The 17,680-nt window shown below is 48.0% G+C and overlaps 1 protein-coding gene across 1 annotated transcript in view; it reads right to left on the reverse strand.

Moving 5' to 3' along the window:
* The window catches only part of SNX29 (sorting nexin 29), a 569,236-nt gene that overhangs the window by 471,174 nt on the left and 80,382 nt on the right, over positions 1 to 17,680 (reverse strand). Inside the window, exons 10-11 of the mRNA XM_007462815.1 lie at positions 14,548 to 14,623; positions 12,744 to 12,826 (exon numbers count right to left, since the gene is read on the reverse strand). Coding sequence (XP_007462877.1) covers positions 12,744 to 12,826; positions 14,548 to 14,623 — 159 coding nt within the window. The remainder of the gene's footprint in view (positions 1 to 12,743; positions 12,827 to 14,547; positions 14,624 to 17,680) is intronic.

Below are 17,680 nucleotides of genomic sequence, written 5' to 3' on the forward strand. Positions count from 1 at the left end.
AAATATCAACTGAAGGAATTTTCAATAAGTTCCAATAAAATAGCACCAATGAGCTGCACATGCTGAGTGTGACTACAGCTATCAGGCTGGGATCATTTATTCTGGTAGCTTCTACAGGTGTTTATCCTTATGTACCCTTCAGCCCCCCTAAATCACCTTCAGTGCAGGGGTGATGGAACTAAACAGCTCCCAAGTACACACTGAACAAACGCTTTCTGGGATCTGTCATTTCATTCAGGTTCGTTTTTATCCTGTTTCATTCCCTGAACCATGCAGGAGGCAAGTGGTTTTTAAAAAAAAAAAGTATAAAATAAACTATGATTCCTGGAAAATAGCCCCATTGCCTATTCAGGGTTTCTCATCCTTGGCACTGACATTTGAGGCTGGATAATTTTCCAGTGTGGGGCCTGTCCCGTGTGCTGTGGGATGTATGGCAGCATCCCTGGGATCACCCATTAGATGCCGTAGCATCCCTACCCCAGCTGTGACAACCAAAAGCGTCCCCAGACACTGCCAAATGCCCCCTGGGGGTTGAAATCGCCCCTGGCTGAGAATCCCTGTCCTATCTGATCACACTTTCATTCTTGTGACCTCCGGCCTCACAGTAAGAGAGTTCAGCGGCATTTCTAGAGGAGAGGGAAGTTAAGGAGGAGATGCCACGGGAAGGCACCTTGAGGGGCCTCTGCAGGAGGGATGGTGTCACTAAAACAGGAAATCGGATCTATCCACCTGCAGCTCAACAAGAAGGCCCAGATACTGTTTTCGGGATGACTAGCCAGCAATGTACCCTTTGAGGACGTTAACAATAGAATAGCACCTACCAGTCAGTGAGCATTTACTATGCCAGGCACACTTCATATTCATGTTCTTTTCCATTTTTCCTATCGAGGTATAATTTATATAAACTATCTTGAGCATTTTTCATGTATTCATTCATTTAATCCTCACAACCCTGTCAGATGTGTACTATTAGCAGACTCATTTTACATAGAAGAGAACACTGAGGCATGGACAGGTTAAATAACTTCCCACTGCTAAGCTGTGGATGGAGGTGGCTAAAAACACAGCCAGTCTAGCTGGAAGGATCGTCAGAGAGCAGAATGGCAACAGCGAGAATAATGATATCGCAATTATTAGGGCTGCGGCAGACACTAGGTGCAATTATCACAAAGTGTTTCTTTTTTTTTTTTTTCTAAAGCCTGCAATCCTTTGAAGGAGAGTGATGAAAGCAAAGGACCTTCTCCCCAGGAAAATCCACATATGAGCTCAAACACACAAACATAATTTTGCACACAACTGCAAGAGGCTTCTGAAGTCTACCAAACTATCTATGGGCCTCCCGGGAAGCACCCAGACAATATATTCTAGGCTCTGTGCTAGACACAACATAGACTTCAGAAGAATCCTGCAAGCAGGTAATATGACCTCCATTTCATGGATTGGGAAACTGAGTTCAGAGAAGTTAAGGCCTTTGCCCAAGGTCACACAGCTCTTGAACAGCAGCACTGTGGTCTGCCTGACTCCAGCATTCCTTCCTCCCCAAAAGGCTGCCTTCAAAACTCAATTTGTCCACGACCCCACACCAGGGCACTACAAAAATGAAGGATGCACAAAGGACAGAAAGGATTTACACGTCTGATCTAGCAGCACTGATGACAGAAATTTGGCAGTGACGATATAAGGGCTGCTGGCCTCGCAGAATGAAAACCTGAAGGTGACATTTGCCTTTCGCAAAGACTATTCTCCTTCACACGTTCTGGAAGACAACATCGTTTCAAAGCAGTCCCCAGGAGCCTGGACCCTCACACAGATACCATCCTGTCTCTCCAACCCGTCATGCTTCCTACATCGAACAACACCTGGCCTAGAGTAGAAGTTACAGGCCAAATGTCAGAGCCAGTATGTTTATGGATACCCGCTCCCCTGCCGAAGGCCACTCAAAGTGAAGGCAACAGTCAACACATCTGCAAAGGAGACAGTCAGCAAAGGGGGAAATGAAGACGCCTGCCTTGCTACTGGGACAGCCAACAAGACCAGGCATGACGCTACAAATATCCAGACTTCCACAACCTGGTTCTGGAATGGTTGCAGAAGGAGGATGTGAGTATCATGACTCTTTTCTCAGAACAGACGGCTAGAAGCGCAAGGAATCCTGGAGGGCGGCCTCCTCCACTTTACAGTTGGGGAAACTGAGGCCCAGGGAGGTGCAGGGACCCACTACTATAAGGGCCGGAATCAGAGCCAAGTGCTCCCGAAACCCAGGCTGGTGCTCCTTCCTCCCCAGCTGCCCACTCCCTGACGCAACAGGGGAAAAGGCGGAACATTCACTCACTCTTTCACTCCACGGGCAGCTCACAGTTCTAGGTTTTTACCGCGGACCAAGCTAGACATGCAAAGGTGATAAAAACGGACGTGGGCCCACCCTCGGGGAACTCACTTTCAATTCATTCCTACGGAAGCCTTTGTAAATTTTTCCTGTGTGTTAGAACTAGAATAAACATTCCTTCCTTCCTTCCTCGCACCTTCAACTAACGTGTCTTGAGCAGCAAGTCCATGGCAGGCAGGGTTTCAGGCACCGGGGCCTCGCAGTGAACAAGCTGGCCAGGCGCCTGCCCTGGAGGAGCTCACCTTCCAGGGGTGGGAAAAGAAACAAACAGTACACTCAGGCCACAGGGGCTTCGGAAGCCTGGCGCCCTCAGACACAAAGTGGGTGATAAGGCGTGGGTGATGGAAGCAGACGGGCAGTCAGGGAAGGGAAGCCTCTCCAACAGGGTCATTTCAACAGACCTGAATGCTTCCCTCCGAGGGCAGAGAATTCCAGAAGCTGAGGGTGTCCAGGAACAGCAGGGGGTGGGGGGTGAACACCAGCTCCCCTACATGCTCACAGTGGGACCTTCACTGTGGCCTCTCTCGGCTTCTGCTTCTCCAATTATAAAATGAAGCCAGTACTCCCACTTTGCAGGGATGCTGTGAAAGCTGAGTGATAGTAGAGGCATAGCCTGATCCACAGGAGGAAAATAAATGAGGATCCACAGGAGGAAAATAATATCCATATTATTGATCCTTTCCAGGCACTCCCTGAAGGAAGATCTGGAATTGCCCCAGAAATAGGTATGAACTTGCAGCTGGATCTGATATCTGAAGCCTGCCAGGTGTCATCTGGAAAGAACCAGCATGGAAACGTGAAGGCTCCAGAATCCTAGGGGTCTGGCTCTGACTAGGGTTTACAGCGTGGACCCTTGGGGCTACTGAACAGGTTCAGAACTGATCTCCAAAGGGGGTCTCCAAAAAAGCTTTCAAGAAGAGCTGGCCTCCCTGGAGTGATGCCACCGGCTGACACCCACACATGGTGAGATGACGCTGGACACAGCGCTGATTCTCTCACTGACCTGGGTCCTTGGCCTCCCCAGGCAATGACCTGACTCTGAAGAACTAGAATGGAAATGCTCACCACCTGTGGAAGCTTCTCAATACGAGACCTACCGTACAACACCCGGTTCGGGGCTCAGGTTTTGTGCCTTCTGGCATTAGTGCATTTAACCCTGCAAACGGCCCTGAAAAGCCAGAGTTAAGTGTCTTCGTTTTACAAATGAGGAAACAGGGCCCAGAGAATCTGGGAATAAAGAAAGAACAACGTAGCTGGGAAGTACCGCAGCTGGGGCTTGAGCCCAGGATGGTGGCTCCAGATCACGCCCCAAACCTCCCCCACTCTGCTCCCCTGCAGCCCTTAGCACGTCTCTCTGAATTATGGGTGTCAGCACACCATACTTGGGGCACCCACTAGGGACTGTCAGCAGCTTGAGAGAGTTAGGACACCCAAGTCAACCCAGGAGTCCCCACCCTGTGAGGCACAAGGGAGGCCCTCCAACAACCACTCAGGCGAGGAAGGGCCATCAGAAAGGGGGAAGGAAGGCACACAAGTGAACAGCCTGCCCTCTGCAAGACCAAGTGAGGAAAGTCACGTCACTCCTGCTTCAGGCCCTCTGCCGGCTGCCTGCTGCACTTGGAATAAAATCCAGCATCCTCCTGTTCGGCTCTCCCCCCTCACCTCTGCCCAGAAGCCACCAAACCCGGCCCAGTCCCCTCATCCCGCAGCCTCAGTCCCACTGTCTCCCAAGAGACAGCTTCCCTGGTAACCCACCTTAAAACAGCCCCCCACATGTGTCTGTCCTCCCACTGGTGTGGCGAGTCCCCAGGGCAGGACTCTGGCCTCTTGCTCAGTAGTTCACAGGCCAGGAGCAGCACAGTGTCTGTCATCTGGTCAGCACGGGCACAGAGTTTTGGAATGGATGAAAAAACATCTAACAGGGCTTCCCTGGTGGCGCAGTGGTTGAGAGTCCGCCTGCCGGTGCAGGGGACACGGGTTCGTGCCCCGGTCCTGGAAGATCCCACATGCCGCGGAGCGGCTGGGCCCATGAGCCATGGCCGCTGAGCCTGCGCGTCCGGAGCTTGTGCTCCACAACGGGAGAGGCCACAACAGTGAGAGGCCCGCGTACTGCAAAATAAATAAATAAATAAATAAATCTAACACAGAAAGAAAGAGAGAGAAGGAAGGAAAGAAAGGGAAAGAAAGAAAGAGAAAAAAAGGATAAAAAGAAAGAAAGTGCACTTTTTTCTTCGTCAAGACAAGTACTCCCCAAAAATTTGCTAAGAGGGCAGATCATGTGTTAAGTGTTCTTAATCATTCAATCAATTGATCGATAGAGTGGGAGGAATCTTTGGGAGGTGATGGATATGTTTATGGCATAGATTGTGATATCATTTAATGAGTATTAATCATTATCATAATTATTACTGACCACCAAGAGCCCCTCCTATGCCATCCCCATGAACCACATTTGCCTATGAGTCCTCAGTATTAGCTATTCTGCTTGTTATCACACAGACTAAAGCACTCCCGGCCAAAAGCAGAGACACCTGTTATTCCAAAAGACTCACGGCTCTGGGTCTGGGTCAGTCTCCATCACGACAGCTCACATAGCTTCTCTCTTGCCCACGACCCCCATCTGCACCCTCTTGGACCCCAGATTAGGACCCTAGGACTATTTAATCCAAAACTCTGTTGAAACATTGTTCCCACAAATTGAGTTTACAAGAATGCCAAAAGTTAAATGGAACTGCAAAATAGAAAATGGAATTTTATTCATGATAAAATTTGGTGTCTGGAGTAAGTCATCTTAAACAGCAAATGATGACAAGGTGGAAAGCTATTTTGTGCCAATTCCAAGATGGTATGAGAAGGCCTGCTGGGTATTTTTAAAGGCATTAGAGGTTGACAACACGGATTTCTTGTGTCTAATTTCACTTCAAAAGTACACGACTTTCTTTTGCTTCCATTTCAGTATATTAGGCAAACTGCTTTTCTATGTACCCATTAAAAATAAGGTCACTGAGCCTGCGCATCTGGAGCCTGTGCTCCACAAGAGAGGCCGCAATAGTGAGAGGCCGGCGCACCGTGATGAAGAATGGCCCCCACTTGCCACAACTAGAGATAGCCCTTGCTCAGAAATGAAGACCCAAAGCAGCAAAAATAAATAAATTAATTAATAAACTCCTAAAAAAAAAAAAAAAATAATAAGGTCATATTGGGCTTCCCTGGTGGCGCAGTAGTTGAGAATCTGCCTGCTAATGCAGGGGACACGGGTTCAAGCCCTGGTCTGGGAGGATCCCACATGCCACGGAGCAACTAGGCCCGTGAGCCACAGCTACTGAGCCTGCACGTCTGGAGCCTGTGCTCTGCAACAAGAGAGGCCACGACAGTGAGGGGCCCGCGCACCGCGATGAAGAGTGGCCCCCGCTTGCCACAACTAGACAAAGCCCTCGCACAGAAACGAAGACCCAACAAAGCCAAAATAAAAAAAATAATAAATAATTAAAAATTTAAAAATTAATTAATTAATAAACTCCTACCCCCAACATCTTCTTTACAAAAGTAAAATAAAATAAGGTCATATTTTTGATCCCATAAAAGAGAGACAAAGATTTTTGAGATAAAGGTGGAGAAAAAAGAAAGGGAAAGGGAGTTAAAAGGATTTGAGTAACAATCATCACCATTTATTATTTCAGGTATATGTGAAAATGATAACCTCTAGTGAAATTCCCTAAACCATCTACAACGAACGAGAAGCACACCAAGAGTTGCAAAGGTCAAGTGTTCTGAGGAGGAAAAGGTGGTGATGGGGAAGAGAAACTACAGGGCTAGTTCCTGGACCATCCACTAGGTGGCACAATAACCTGGACAACTTGGTCGTCACCTGGGGCATCTGGGGTGTTAGTGGAAAGGGGTGAACTGGAAGGTGGAGAAGCAGCAACTTGCAAAGAGCGGCTGGTAATGGATGAGAGGTCAGCAGTCCCAGCGTCACGGCCCCACTAACCCTCAGTGTCTCAGTCCACTCGGCCTGCAGTAACAAAACACAGCAGACCGGGTGGCTTATAAACAACAGAAATGTGTTGCTCACAGTTGAAGACGGAGGTCAGAGCACCAGCATGGTCAGGCGAAGGCTACAGACTCCTCGCTGTGTCCTCACACGGCAGAACGGGACAAGGGAGCTCTCTGGCACCTCTTTTGTGAGGGTTCTGCCCTCGGGACCTAATCACACCTCAAAGGCCCCCATCTCTTAATATCATCACATTGGACATTAGGATTTCAAAATATAAACTTGGGGAGGGGACACATTCAGACTCTAGTACTCAGAGCAAAAAGTGCCCCTGAAAATAAACAAGTTAGGTATGCTCATCCTAAAAACCTAGTGTCCTCACCCAGGAATCCCTTGTTCTATTAAAAAAATAATGATGAAAATAATTTAAGGCTCTCAGACCTGGATGCCCACCCATTACTGGCAGCACTGCATGCCCTGGCTGGGTGATGGCAGAACCCTCTTTAGGTCATCTGGACTTGGGAGTCAGGAAACCTGGGTCCATCACCAGCTTCACCACTTACTCGTCCTAGCAACCACACCCTGCACACAGTAGATGCTCAATAAATTGAATGATATCCTAGCTGTAAGGCCTCGGACAAGTTATTTAACCTCACTCAGCCTGTTTTCTTAAACAAAAAGAGTGATGTTATCTGCAGGAGGCTGCTGGGGGATTAAATGAGAAAACAGCATTTTAAACGCTTAGGCACAATGCTTGGCACACCGTAAGATCTACTAAAGCATGTTATTATTTAACTAGGTCACATTCTTACACAATATGACTGTTGGCCCCTCCTTTCGACCTCCTCCCCAAGCCACCAGCTCCAAGAGCAGCCAGGATCGACTGTTGGAGTCACATCCCCCCTTTTCTCCTTTGCCCTCCCAAGTCATGCAGAACACCCAATGGGGGGCCACGCCCCAAGCCAACAACTCACACCAGGGATACAAATGTTAAACAAAAGCGGGAAGAGAGGCTGCCCTGGAGGGAATGCAAAGCCACCCAACCACAAAGGATAATTTCCCAGGCCCGAAAGTAGAAAAAATGCATTACCATGTTAACACCTAGTGTTGGCAGAGGGTAAAGAAATGCAGCTGTCATACTACTGGCAACACACTAACTCAGAACACAAGTGGCTATTGAGAGCTAGCCCATAAATATGGCCCAACCTTGCCCTCCTATCCCGCAAGTTTACCACAAAGGAATGCTTAAGCAGAAAAGAATAATAGCCAATATTCTTAGAGTGCACTTACTAATAGCACTCTTCAATTCTTCCTTACAATGAATGAAGAAACTCACTGGTGAGAAAAAAACCCTGGCTGGTGATCCTCCCAAAAAATAACCTAGCAAATTGTAATAAATCAAGTGATGGAATATTATGCAGCCATCTGTGAACAGAGAATGCTGCCCGCCACTCTAGCTCTACAAGCATCAAGCCATTGGCAACTGTAGCCGACCCTGCAGTGGAATGCTACCCTGAGGACAATCCAGGATGGAGAAAAACAGGAAGAATTCTGTGCTTTGGATACTGGCCCTAGATGAGATGCATATCTAAGGGATCATTTCGAGGAGCCCAGACGCTTGCATCTTCCCATGTATAGAAAAGCACTAGAATCAATAACTTGAGATGTTTGGTTCTTGCGATTAGCAGTAGTCTCCTGATGTTCAACTACATGCTTTTTTTCCAGCAAAAAACTCCTATATATCCTAACTCCTCCCTTACCCCTTCTGAGCAGTTTCTCAGAGCGACCTGAGAGGCTGTGTCCTGGGCTATAGTCCTCAGTAAGATATCCGAATAAAACAACGCACAACTTTTAGATTGTGCGTTTTTCTTCAGTCAACACATTCAACAGGACAACGGGGAGATGAGGGAAAAAAGGGCAACTGTGATATATGTTAAGAGCTGAATACAAAATAAGCACATCCACAATAGCTAACATTCATGACTCTTAACTCTGTGATCTAAATACTTCTCTAAGCACATCACGGTTAATCTTCACAACGACCAAACCATACGAGACAAGTATTCATCGAATCCTTATGTTTAGACAAGGAAACAAGAGCCTGGGAGGTTTAAGAACTTGAACCTGGGCAGCCTGGTTTCAGAGCATGTCCTCCTAAAGCAACAGGCACGCTGTATTCCAACCAGCTACAACTCTGCACGCCCCAAATCCAGGATCACAAATTCACCTGCAGGAGTGGAAAGGACCTCTGAGGCAGAATTATGGGTGTCTGGGTTTACTCGTAACTGTCTTTACTACTCCCCTCAATAACTAATTTTTCATAACAGGCTTTTGTGTTTTCTTAAGTACCAAAGAGCCTGAAGAGAGAGCAGTAATGGGGGTGTGATCACACATCTTCTCTTGGGCACTAAATAACAATAATATATGCCCCAAAACCCTGGGACAAAACCCTTTGCCATTTCAGACATGCAAGGGGGAGAGGCTGCTTGGCAGAGGACTTGTCAATTACCCGCAGCACCAAGGGTTAAGTACACAAGCTCCAGCTCGATGACAGGGCCAAGACAACCACCTGGCCCGATTATTCAGTGCAGGCCAGGAGCCACTTGGTGGGACATGAGGGAAACACTCTCCGCTCCAGGGAACAGAGTTGGGGTTCCTCTAACAAGCTCTTCTGGGGTTTGTGAGAGTTGGGCATCTCCTCTGGAGTGCAATCCTAGATGCTTCACATGCTGGGATGCGATTCTCATCCTGAACTTGGAGATCTCTTGGGACACCACTCCTGGGACACCCGCTATTATGGACTGAATTGCATCCCTCCCAAATTCATATGTTTTGACTGTATTTGGAGGTAGGACCTTTAAAGAGGTAATTAAAGCATCCTTATAAGAGGAAGAGACACCAGGGATGCGTGCTCACAGAGAGAAGGTCATCAAGCCAGGGAGAGAGGCCTCGCCAGAAACCAAGACTGCCGGCACCTTGATCTTGGGGGACTTCCAGCCTCCGGAAATATGAGAAATAAATTTCCGTTGTCTAAGCCACCAGTCTGTGGTATTTTGCTACAACAACCCTAGCAAAGGAGCACACCCTGGATACCCAGACAGACTCGCTCTTCTTATTTTTTTGCGATGACACAGGAGGCAGGGGCAGGATGGGGAGGGTACAAGTCAAAACCACCCACCACTCAAAATTTCTCAGGATTCTGATCTCTCGTCTGGAACACCCACAGGACAGACGACAGTGCTGTCCCCTGAAGGTTCCCTGAAACTTACAGCCACCGCAGAAAACAGAACCCCCTCCTGCCATACACACTTATCACCCACAAACCACACCGCTACAGGGTGTCAAGGGTCAAAATGTGGATGTAGTGACATTTTTCTTCAGAGATGCAGGTTGTAAAGTCTGGGTATGCCTCTATTTGCCAAAGATACCAAATAAGAACACCGGATTTACATTTTTAGAAAAGTGTACGACTAAAAACAAAAAAACAGTCTAAATCCCTGCCATCAACATCACTCGAGTGCGCTCAGAGGCATGTCCTTAGTGAAAACACACAAGCAGGACCAGCACCCTCCTCAAGGTCAGAAGATGGCTGAGGGAGACCCACAGACCACGATCTCTGTCGACCCCAAGAGCAGCTGACAAAGAGAATTGTGTCTGAGATGGCGGGACCTCACGCCAGGGTGCAGAAGCACAGTGCTAGGTACCACAGGGTGGGGGGAAGTGGTGGTGTGGAGATGCCTGTATCCCTACAAATGGTGCCTAGGATGAGGCGCCTACGAAGCCTGGCCTCCACATCCTCAATTTCGGGGTCTTTAGAGTAGATGCACTTCAGGGCCAGGGTAAAGTCTCACCCCTCTAGGTCAAGGTGTGACCCACGTGAAGAGGCAGCACTGCAGGTGCCAGAAAGACAAGGCATCAAATAACAGTGAGCCGTAGAGAGAATTCCTCTTCCCTTTTCCACTCCTTCCGATGATGTCAGGAGAAATACCCGAGTGGATTAGCACTGAGATATCTTCTCATACTTAGACAGGCAACAACATCCAGGCCGACTTACTAACACTGGTTCCTTTTCTTGTCTTTACTTTCATAGTTACCTGCTATTTAAGTCAACTAAGAGTGACTCTCCGTTTACAGTAAGCATATAAAATTCCATTTTTAAATAAAGGCATTCAGGTTTTTTAGGGGCACCCATTCTTAAAAAATGGCAGGGTAGGTAATAGTACAGAGGTAAATAAATAACTGAAATTTGAAAACCAGTGACCTTAGTGCTCTTCTAGCCCGTGTGTCCCACACACTGGCAGATATAGAAATATCTGCTCAGCTGAACCCGAGGCTGAGAGGTGCCAGCATAAACCGCATGCCTTGGTTACGCACAGTGAGACCACCCAATCCCCACACCCCAACCTCACAGCGCCTACTCATTTCCTTCCTCATCCTTGAAGCAGAATGCTGGCTGCCCCCCGAACCCCTCTTCCTTCCTTAGCCATGGGTGGTTTTTTTTTGGCGGGGGGTGGGCAGGTGGACGGATAGGACACACTGCCTCCTTAGCAGCCAGGGGAGGCCTCGGGATGGATGTTGGCCACACAAGTGGGAACCTGTGTGCACCTTCTAAGAAGGGTCCTTACAGCTTGGGGGAGGGGAGAAGTTTACCTTTTTTCTGTCACAGACCCATTCCGCAGTCTGGTGATGAAGCCCATGGGCCTCTTCTCAGAAAAATGTTTTAAAATACATAAAATAAAACACCCAAGATTACAAAGGAAACGGATTAAATTGAAATAGAATTATTAAAATGTAAAAAGGAAAAGTGACACACTAATATACAGGATTTTTTATCACATTAAAAAACTACTATATTTTCAAGCAGAAATGACATTGTGAGATTTTTCCATTATCACTGTTGTTACAGGTGCCTGTGACTTCTATCAGTGACCAAGTCACCCATTTTGCTAAGGCTACTAAGGTTCCTATGGTTTGCTGCTACTTTCATAATTAAAGAAAATGCAACCTAACTGTTCATGGACAGATAAGTGGATAAAGAAGATGTGGTATACACACACACACACACACACACACACACACACACACACACACACACACACACAATGGAATATTACTCAGCCATAAAAAAGAATGAAATTTTGCCATTTGCAGCAACACAGATGGACCTGGAGGGTACTATGCTTATTGAAATAAGTCAGACAGAAAAAGACAAATACTGTATATCACTTATATGTGGAATCTTAAAAATAAAACAAACAAATTAATATAACAAAACAGAAACAGACATAGATACAGAGAACAAACTAGTGGTTACCAGTGGGGAGAGGAAAGGGGGAGGGGCAAGATGGGGGGAGGGGTAAGCGGTACAAACTTCTATGGATAAAATAAACTACAAGGACATATTGTACAGCACAGAGACTATAGCCAATGTATTAGAATAACTTATATGAAGTATAATCTATGAAAATTTTGAATCACTATGTTGTACACCTGAAACTAATAATATTGTAAACAACTACACTTCAATTGAAAAATCAAGTAAAACAATAAAAAATAAAGGAAATACTAAATTTCAGTCAGAGGTTAGAGAAAAAAGTCATCATTTCTTCCCCTGTGCAAGTTCAGACCCCTGAATCCTACCTGTGGAAATAGAAGAAGTCTCTCCTTTGCCCCCTCGTCCTTCCTGGTACCTGGGATGAGAATGGGATGGCTGGAGCTAAAACAGCCATTTTGGACTATGAGGCAAGATAGAAGGAGCCCTGGTCTTCAATGACCATGGAGCTACATACCGGCCCAGCCTTCCTACCTCTGGACAGAGCGATGAATTCCTATCCCATTAAGCCACAGTTTGCTGTTTTATTCTTTATTACATAAAGCCACTCAAACCTAACCGTAATTGCTGTATCGCTAATAATTTTACTGAGTGATGAGGTTGCAAACAGTTTGAACCTGATCATTAGCAACCTTCATTCATCTTCGAGAGACACTCTCTCCCTTACCTACAAAAGTGATTCCTCCAGAGCTACAAAGGAAACCCAACTAGAAAGTTCCTCTGTAGCTGACGGCCTTGCAGGAGACAAACCCTGAAACCGTGAATGACAGAAGTTTCCCTCTTCCTCAATCCTGCTCCACCTCTGAAGCACGTCCTTTAGAGCATTCACGCACCCAAGTATCAAGTTTTACAGCTCAGGGAGCTTACGACCACGCACCACACTCCAAGTCCACGACCAGGTACACACACACCTGACTTCATCCCACACTCTGTAAAGTCCACGGTCACACAGGAGCAAGCACAAAGGCACTGCCTCGATGTGCAGGCCCAAGAGTCATCCTGGCATCGGCAGAAGCTGCTCAGAAAGTACTTACTAATTGTCATGGACTCTGGCACCGAGGCAGAAGGTAACAGGCTGCTCAGAGGACTTCCTTGGCCTGGAGGACTGGCTTCCACACTGGGAAAGGCAGGCAGAGGGAAGTTATAGTCGGCCACTTAAAACACACCTCCTCACCATTCAAAAACCAGCAGGCATTACGCTTATTCAGGTTTACGAACTAGAAGGAAGGGAAGGATGCCCTTTGAAATTACAGTCGGTCCTCATTTGTGGGTTCCATAGCTGCAAATTCGCGTACTCCCTGCAGTTTATTTGTAACCCCCAAACTCCCAGCTCTCGGGTATAACATGGTCACCCGTGAACACGCACAGAGCGGCCAAAAGGCTGAGTCACGGACGTGCATGCTCCCACCTCATGCCAAACAAGGCAAGCTCTGCCTTCTTTCAACTATCACTCTGTCCTTCTGGAGAGCTATTTAGCACCACACTGTTCACATTCTTGTGCTTTTTGTTGCGGACTTTGCATCTAAAATGGCCCCAAGTTAGTGCTGAAGTGCCGTCTGGTGTTCCTGAATGCAAGACTGTGAAGTGCCTGACGGAGAAAATACACAAATACACGTGTGAGGTGGCCCTTGTTCAGGCCTGATGATAGGGCTGTTGGCCTCGAGTTCACCATAAGGGAATCAACAACACATGTTAAATAAGGTGTCTTTAAACAGGAACTGGCATAAAACATACGTATGTACTGATCTGTTGACAGATCTGTTGATCTGTTGACAAAAATGTTGTGACGAGACACTCCCAGGAACCTAGGAGCAATGGTTCCATCTTGACAGAACACGACCACCACAAATAACGAGAGGTGACTGTAGTTACAAAGAATTTGCAACGTGGAAAAATAGCACTTCACATCTTTCATGAAAATGGCAAGACCACAATCCGGTTACCACAGCCACACCCACACACCAGGAGGAAAAGGACCAATAACATCATCGATGAAATGGAGTTGGGATTAAAGGTGATGTAGTTTCCTGTACTGCTGCATTTTCCAAATTTTCTAAAATAAACAGCAGAAAGGACTCAGCGTCCTGGATGGATCTGGTGACACCAACCCTTCCTGGTATCGTACTAATCCGGACGAGCCTCCTACAGGGAGTGCCATTCTCAGAGAGCAGAGCAAGACCGTAACACCAAGCATAGGTGGAGGTAAACAATGACCCCACTCTGGAGCCAAGGTTGAAAATGCAGATGCTACACCCTGGAGACACCAATTTAAACCCACGGAGAGAAGAAGGAAAAAGCTGTAAGAGCAACAGGGATCGCGGTGGCGTCAAGGAGCCCTCAGTGTCCATCTCAGCTCTGCCACCAAATGTCCAGTGACTCTGGACAACTCAGCTTTCCCTTGAGATACTTTCATGTGAAAAAAAAGAAAACCAATGTGGCGCTTGCTACTGAATGCCAGACTAAGCACTTCACAGATATATGATATCAAAGTGGTTTAAATATTATGTAATATTACAATTATAAGTTGTAATATTGTTATCATTATCAAACATTAAAATCAAGCAAATTATGATGGTGGAGGTACCCAGATATGGTCCCCAAAGTGGAAAAAGTAAAGGTGGTATGCAAGCGAAATTTGACACATACCAAGTCTCGGGCCGAGACCCCTGGCCACTTAGCACTCTGGGATGTTAGACCAAACCTGAACTAAATTAACGTGAAGTGAGGCCTTGCCCTTCAGTCCCAGCAGGCGCCCGCCCATCTTTAAAAAAGAATAAAAGGCAGAGTTGTAAAGAGGACAGTTCAACCCCAGAGGCAGCTTGGGGTCTGAATACTCACCTGTACCGAGGTCCAGGCTCTGGAAGGACGTGGTCATCGGGTCCCGTCCCGTTCTCCAGGCTCCCGAGGGGGTTATCTGCGCACACACAGAAACCACAGAGAGAAAGTCAGGGTTCTGTTCTCATTTCATTTTCCCCGTGAGACAAGGACACAGTGCAGACACTGGCTCACCTGCTAAATCAGTTTACTTACAAATGTTTACCCGTCTGGCACACTGGATTTTCATCTGCTCCCTGTTTCATCTCTTTGGGCCGTAATCTCAGACTTGGTATCAATCACTCACTGGAGGCCCTATTTTCCCACTTAACCTTTTTTTTTTTCACTGAGTATAGCTGACATACAATAATATCAGTTTCAGGTGTATAGCATAGTGATTCAACATTTATATACACTACAAATTAATCACCAGGATAAATGTAGTATTATCTGTCACCAACAAAGTTATTACAATATTAGGGACTATATTCCCTATGCTGTACGTTACATCCCATGACTTATTTATTAACCTCTTTGATCTGGAGCCACCTGGAATTATGCATGAAGTCCATATCCAGAGCCAACCTCAGAACCAGGGAATAATAAATCAGCTGTTAGATCCGCTCCCACCTGAAGTGTCTGGAGATGGACACACGAGGGCAGCACAGCCCAGTGACTGCTGCTTTCTACAGCGCCACTTGCCCTGCATCAAGTGGGAAAGGCATTTGGAAGAAGTGAGGCCATAAGTCATCTCTAGAAACAGGCAAGAGGCACTAAAGACTTTCATAGATGCATTAGCTGCTGTTCAAGTCACGGAAGGACGCACGTCTCGTTGCCCTAAGTCATCTGTCGTGTGACCTCCTCCTCTGCTTACACCTGGTCTGGTCCTGCTCAAGATTCCCCAGCTCTTAAGAGGTTGACCTAAGGGAACCTTAAGGGGTTTTCTCACCTTTCCTTCTACCCTGCTGTCCCCACCAAACTATTCCACTCACTGCTACCTCTTTTAAGAAGTTCACAGAGGGAAGAGAAAGTGTCCACCTCTGCCTCCCATTTCTCGCTCCCCAGCATCGTGGTGAGGTCAGGGTGCAGGCTCCGCCCACTGGCCTGGGTTCAAGTCCCTGCCCCCCAACTTCAATCCAGCAAGTTACCCAGCCTCTTTGTGACTCAGCTGCCTCCTCTCCGAAATGGGCTGACACTAGTGCCAACCATACATTTTTTTTATTGGAGTATAGTTGCTTTACAATATTGTGTTAGCTTACACTGCACAGCAAAGTGAATCAGCTATACGTATACATATATCCCCTCTTTTCATACATTTTAATAATGCCCGCCACATAATTAAATTTCACATTTTATTACACATACATTTCGGTGAGATCGTGCAGTGAGCAGTGGCTGGTGTCAGCTCGCCCTGAAACCAAGACCGCTCCCCTCGCCCTCCTAGGAGCTCTCTGCTCTCAGCCTTCAGAACACAGTGGTCCTCCTCCCCTCACTGTCCCTTTCTCTGATTCCTGCGTGAAGGTGTCGCTGGATCACGGCTCCGTGGTCTCTGATGCCCCTGGCAAACCCAGCAAAGGTCCTGGCTACAGCTCTCAGCTCCGTGAAGGTGACAGCTCTCGAGCCCTCACCTCTGGCTAGGCCCTCAATCTTGAACACTAAACCCACGTTTATAACCGCCCGCCAGAAAGCTCTACTGGGATACCGTACTGGCCTCCCAACTGATCAAGACCTTCAAAACCGCTCCCACCTCAGAAGATGGTGGCACCACCCTCCCTCCCATCCCAAGCTAGTTGGTGTCCAAGACCAGTCAGTCCCACCCAGTCACCTCCCACTCCTTGCTCTCCAGCCACTTCCCCCGCCCCCCAGTTCGAGGGCTCCAGGCCCTCCCTGGGGTCTTCTGCAGCAGGTCCCCTCAGCTCTGCTTCAGCCTCCAATCTAACTCACACACAGCCGTCAGATTCCACTCCCTGAAGCAAAGACAGGATCCCAACTACACAACGCAAATCCACGGGTGGAGTAAAGACCAGCGTCACCCACCAGGATTCCGGACACCACACCTACCCGGCCCAAGTGGATTTCCCGTCATAATACCCGACGCTGACCCCATGCCAGCTGCAGTGGGCCTGGTGCACTGGGGCCACAGAGCGATCGCAGACACTGTCGAGGCCCCCTCTTCCTTTGCCCCCAGCCAGACGTCATTTTTCCAACTGTCAGACGTCCACTCCCTTCAGCATGCCCACACCCCGGCACTGATGTGCTCCCCTGAACCCCAGCTGCAGGCCTGGCTCTGACTAGGGTCAGGGTCACACTGGAAGCAAAACAGACATGGTCCTGCCCTCACGTACCTCAAAGGCTAGTGCGGGTAGGGGTTCGGGGACAGGCGTTATCAGGTAATTACACAAATACACGATTTCAGGTGGTACAACGAGGTCGGAGCAGTGGAGACACCTAGGTTTACAACAGAGTGAAACCAAGGCCCGGGCCGCGTGCGGTGTGGTGGGCGGCAGTGCCGGGGTGTTCTCTAACGCAGCAGCCCTTGGGCCGCAGCCTAAAGGCAGGAGGAGCTCGAGGGGAGGAGGAAGTGAAAGCTGGCTGGTATGGCCAGGGCAGCAGGCAGAGGGGAAACAGGAGGAGGTGAGGCTGCGGGGTGAGTGGGGGCCAGGTGGGCAAAGTGAGGGTTCTGGATTTGGAGCGGGAGAATGAGGCAATCTGATGTACATTCTAAAAAATCACTCTGGCTGCTGAAAGAAAGAAGGATGGATGGAGGACAGGGATAGAGAGCTGTTGAGAGGCTATTTTGCATGAGCCCAGCGAGAGAAGGATGAGTTAGAAGAGGGTGGTGGAAGCATTCAGAGGACACTTCGACCATTCATTCCTCCTCCTCTGCGTCGGAGGATTAAAATGATGTCGCTGTCCCCTCCCTGCCTGCGGCACTCCCAGGGGACTCGCCTTTAGATCCCCCAGAGCCTGGCGGCGACCCAACCCCAGACCCAATGGCAGGACTGGGAGAAGTCGGGGAACATTGGACCTGATGGGGAGAGGAAGGGGCCAAGGACCCGAGCTGTCCAGTGAACCAGCTCCGCGTTTGCCAAAACCCAACTCCAACCACAGGCCCTCAGCGAGGAGCAGTAACGTTTCCACGTACATAGTCAGCAGG

This window comes from Lipotes vexillifer, unplaced genomic scaffold, assembly GCF_000442215.2.
Source record: "Lipotes vexillifer unplaced genomic scaffold, Lipotes_vexillifer_v1.1 scaffold306, whole genome shotgun sequence".
NCBI classification, from domain to species: domain Eukaryota; kingdom Metazoa; phylum Chordata; class Mammalia; order Artiodactyla; family Lipotidae; genus Lipotes; species Lipotes vexillifer.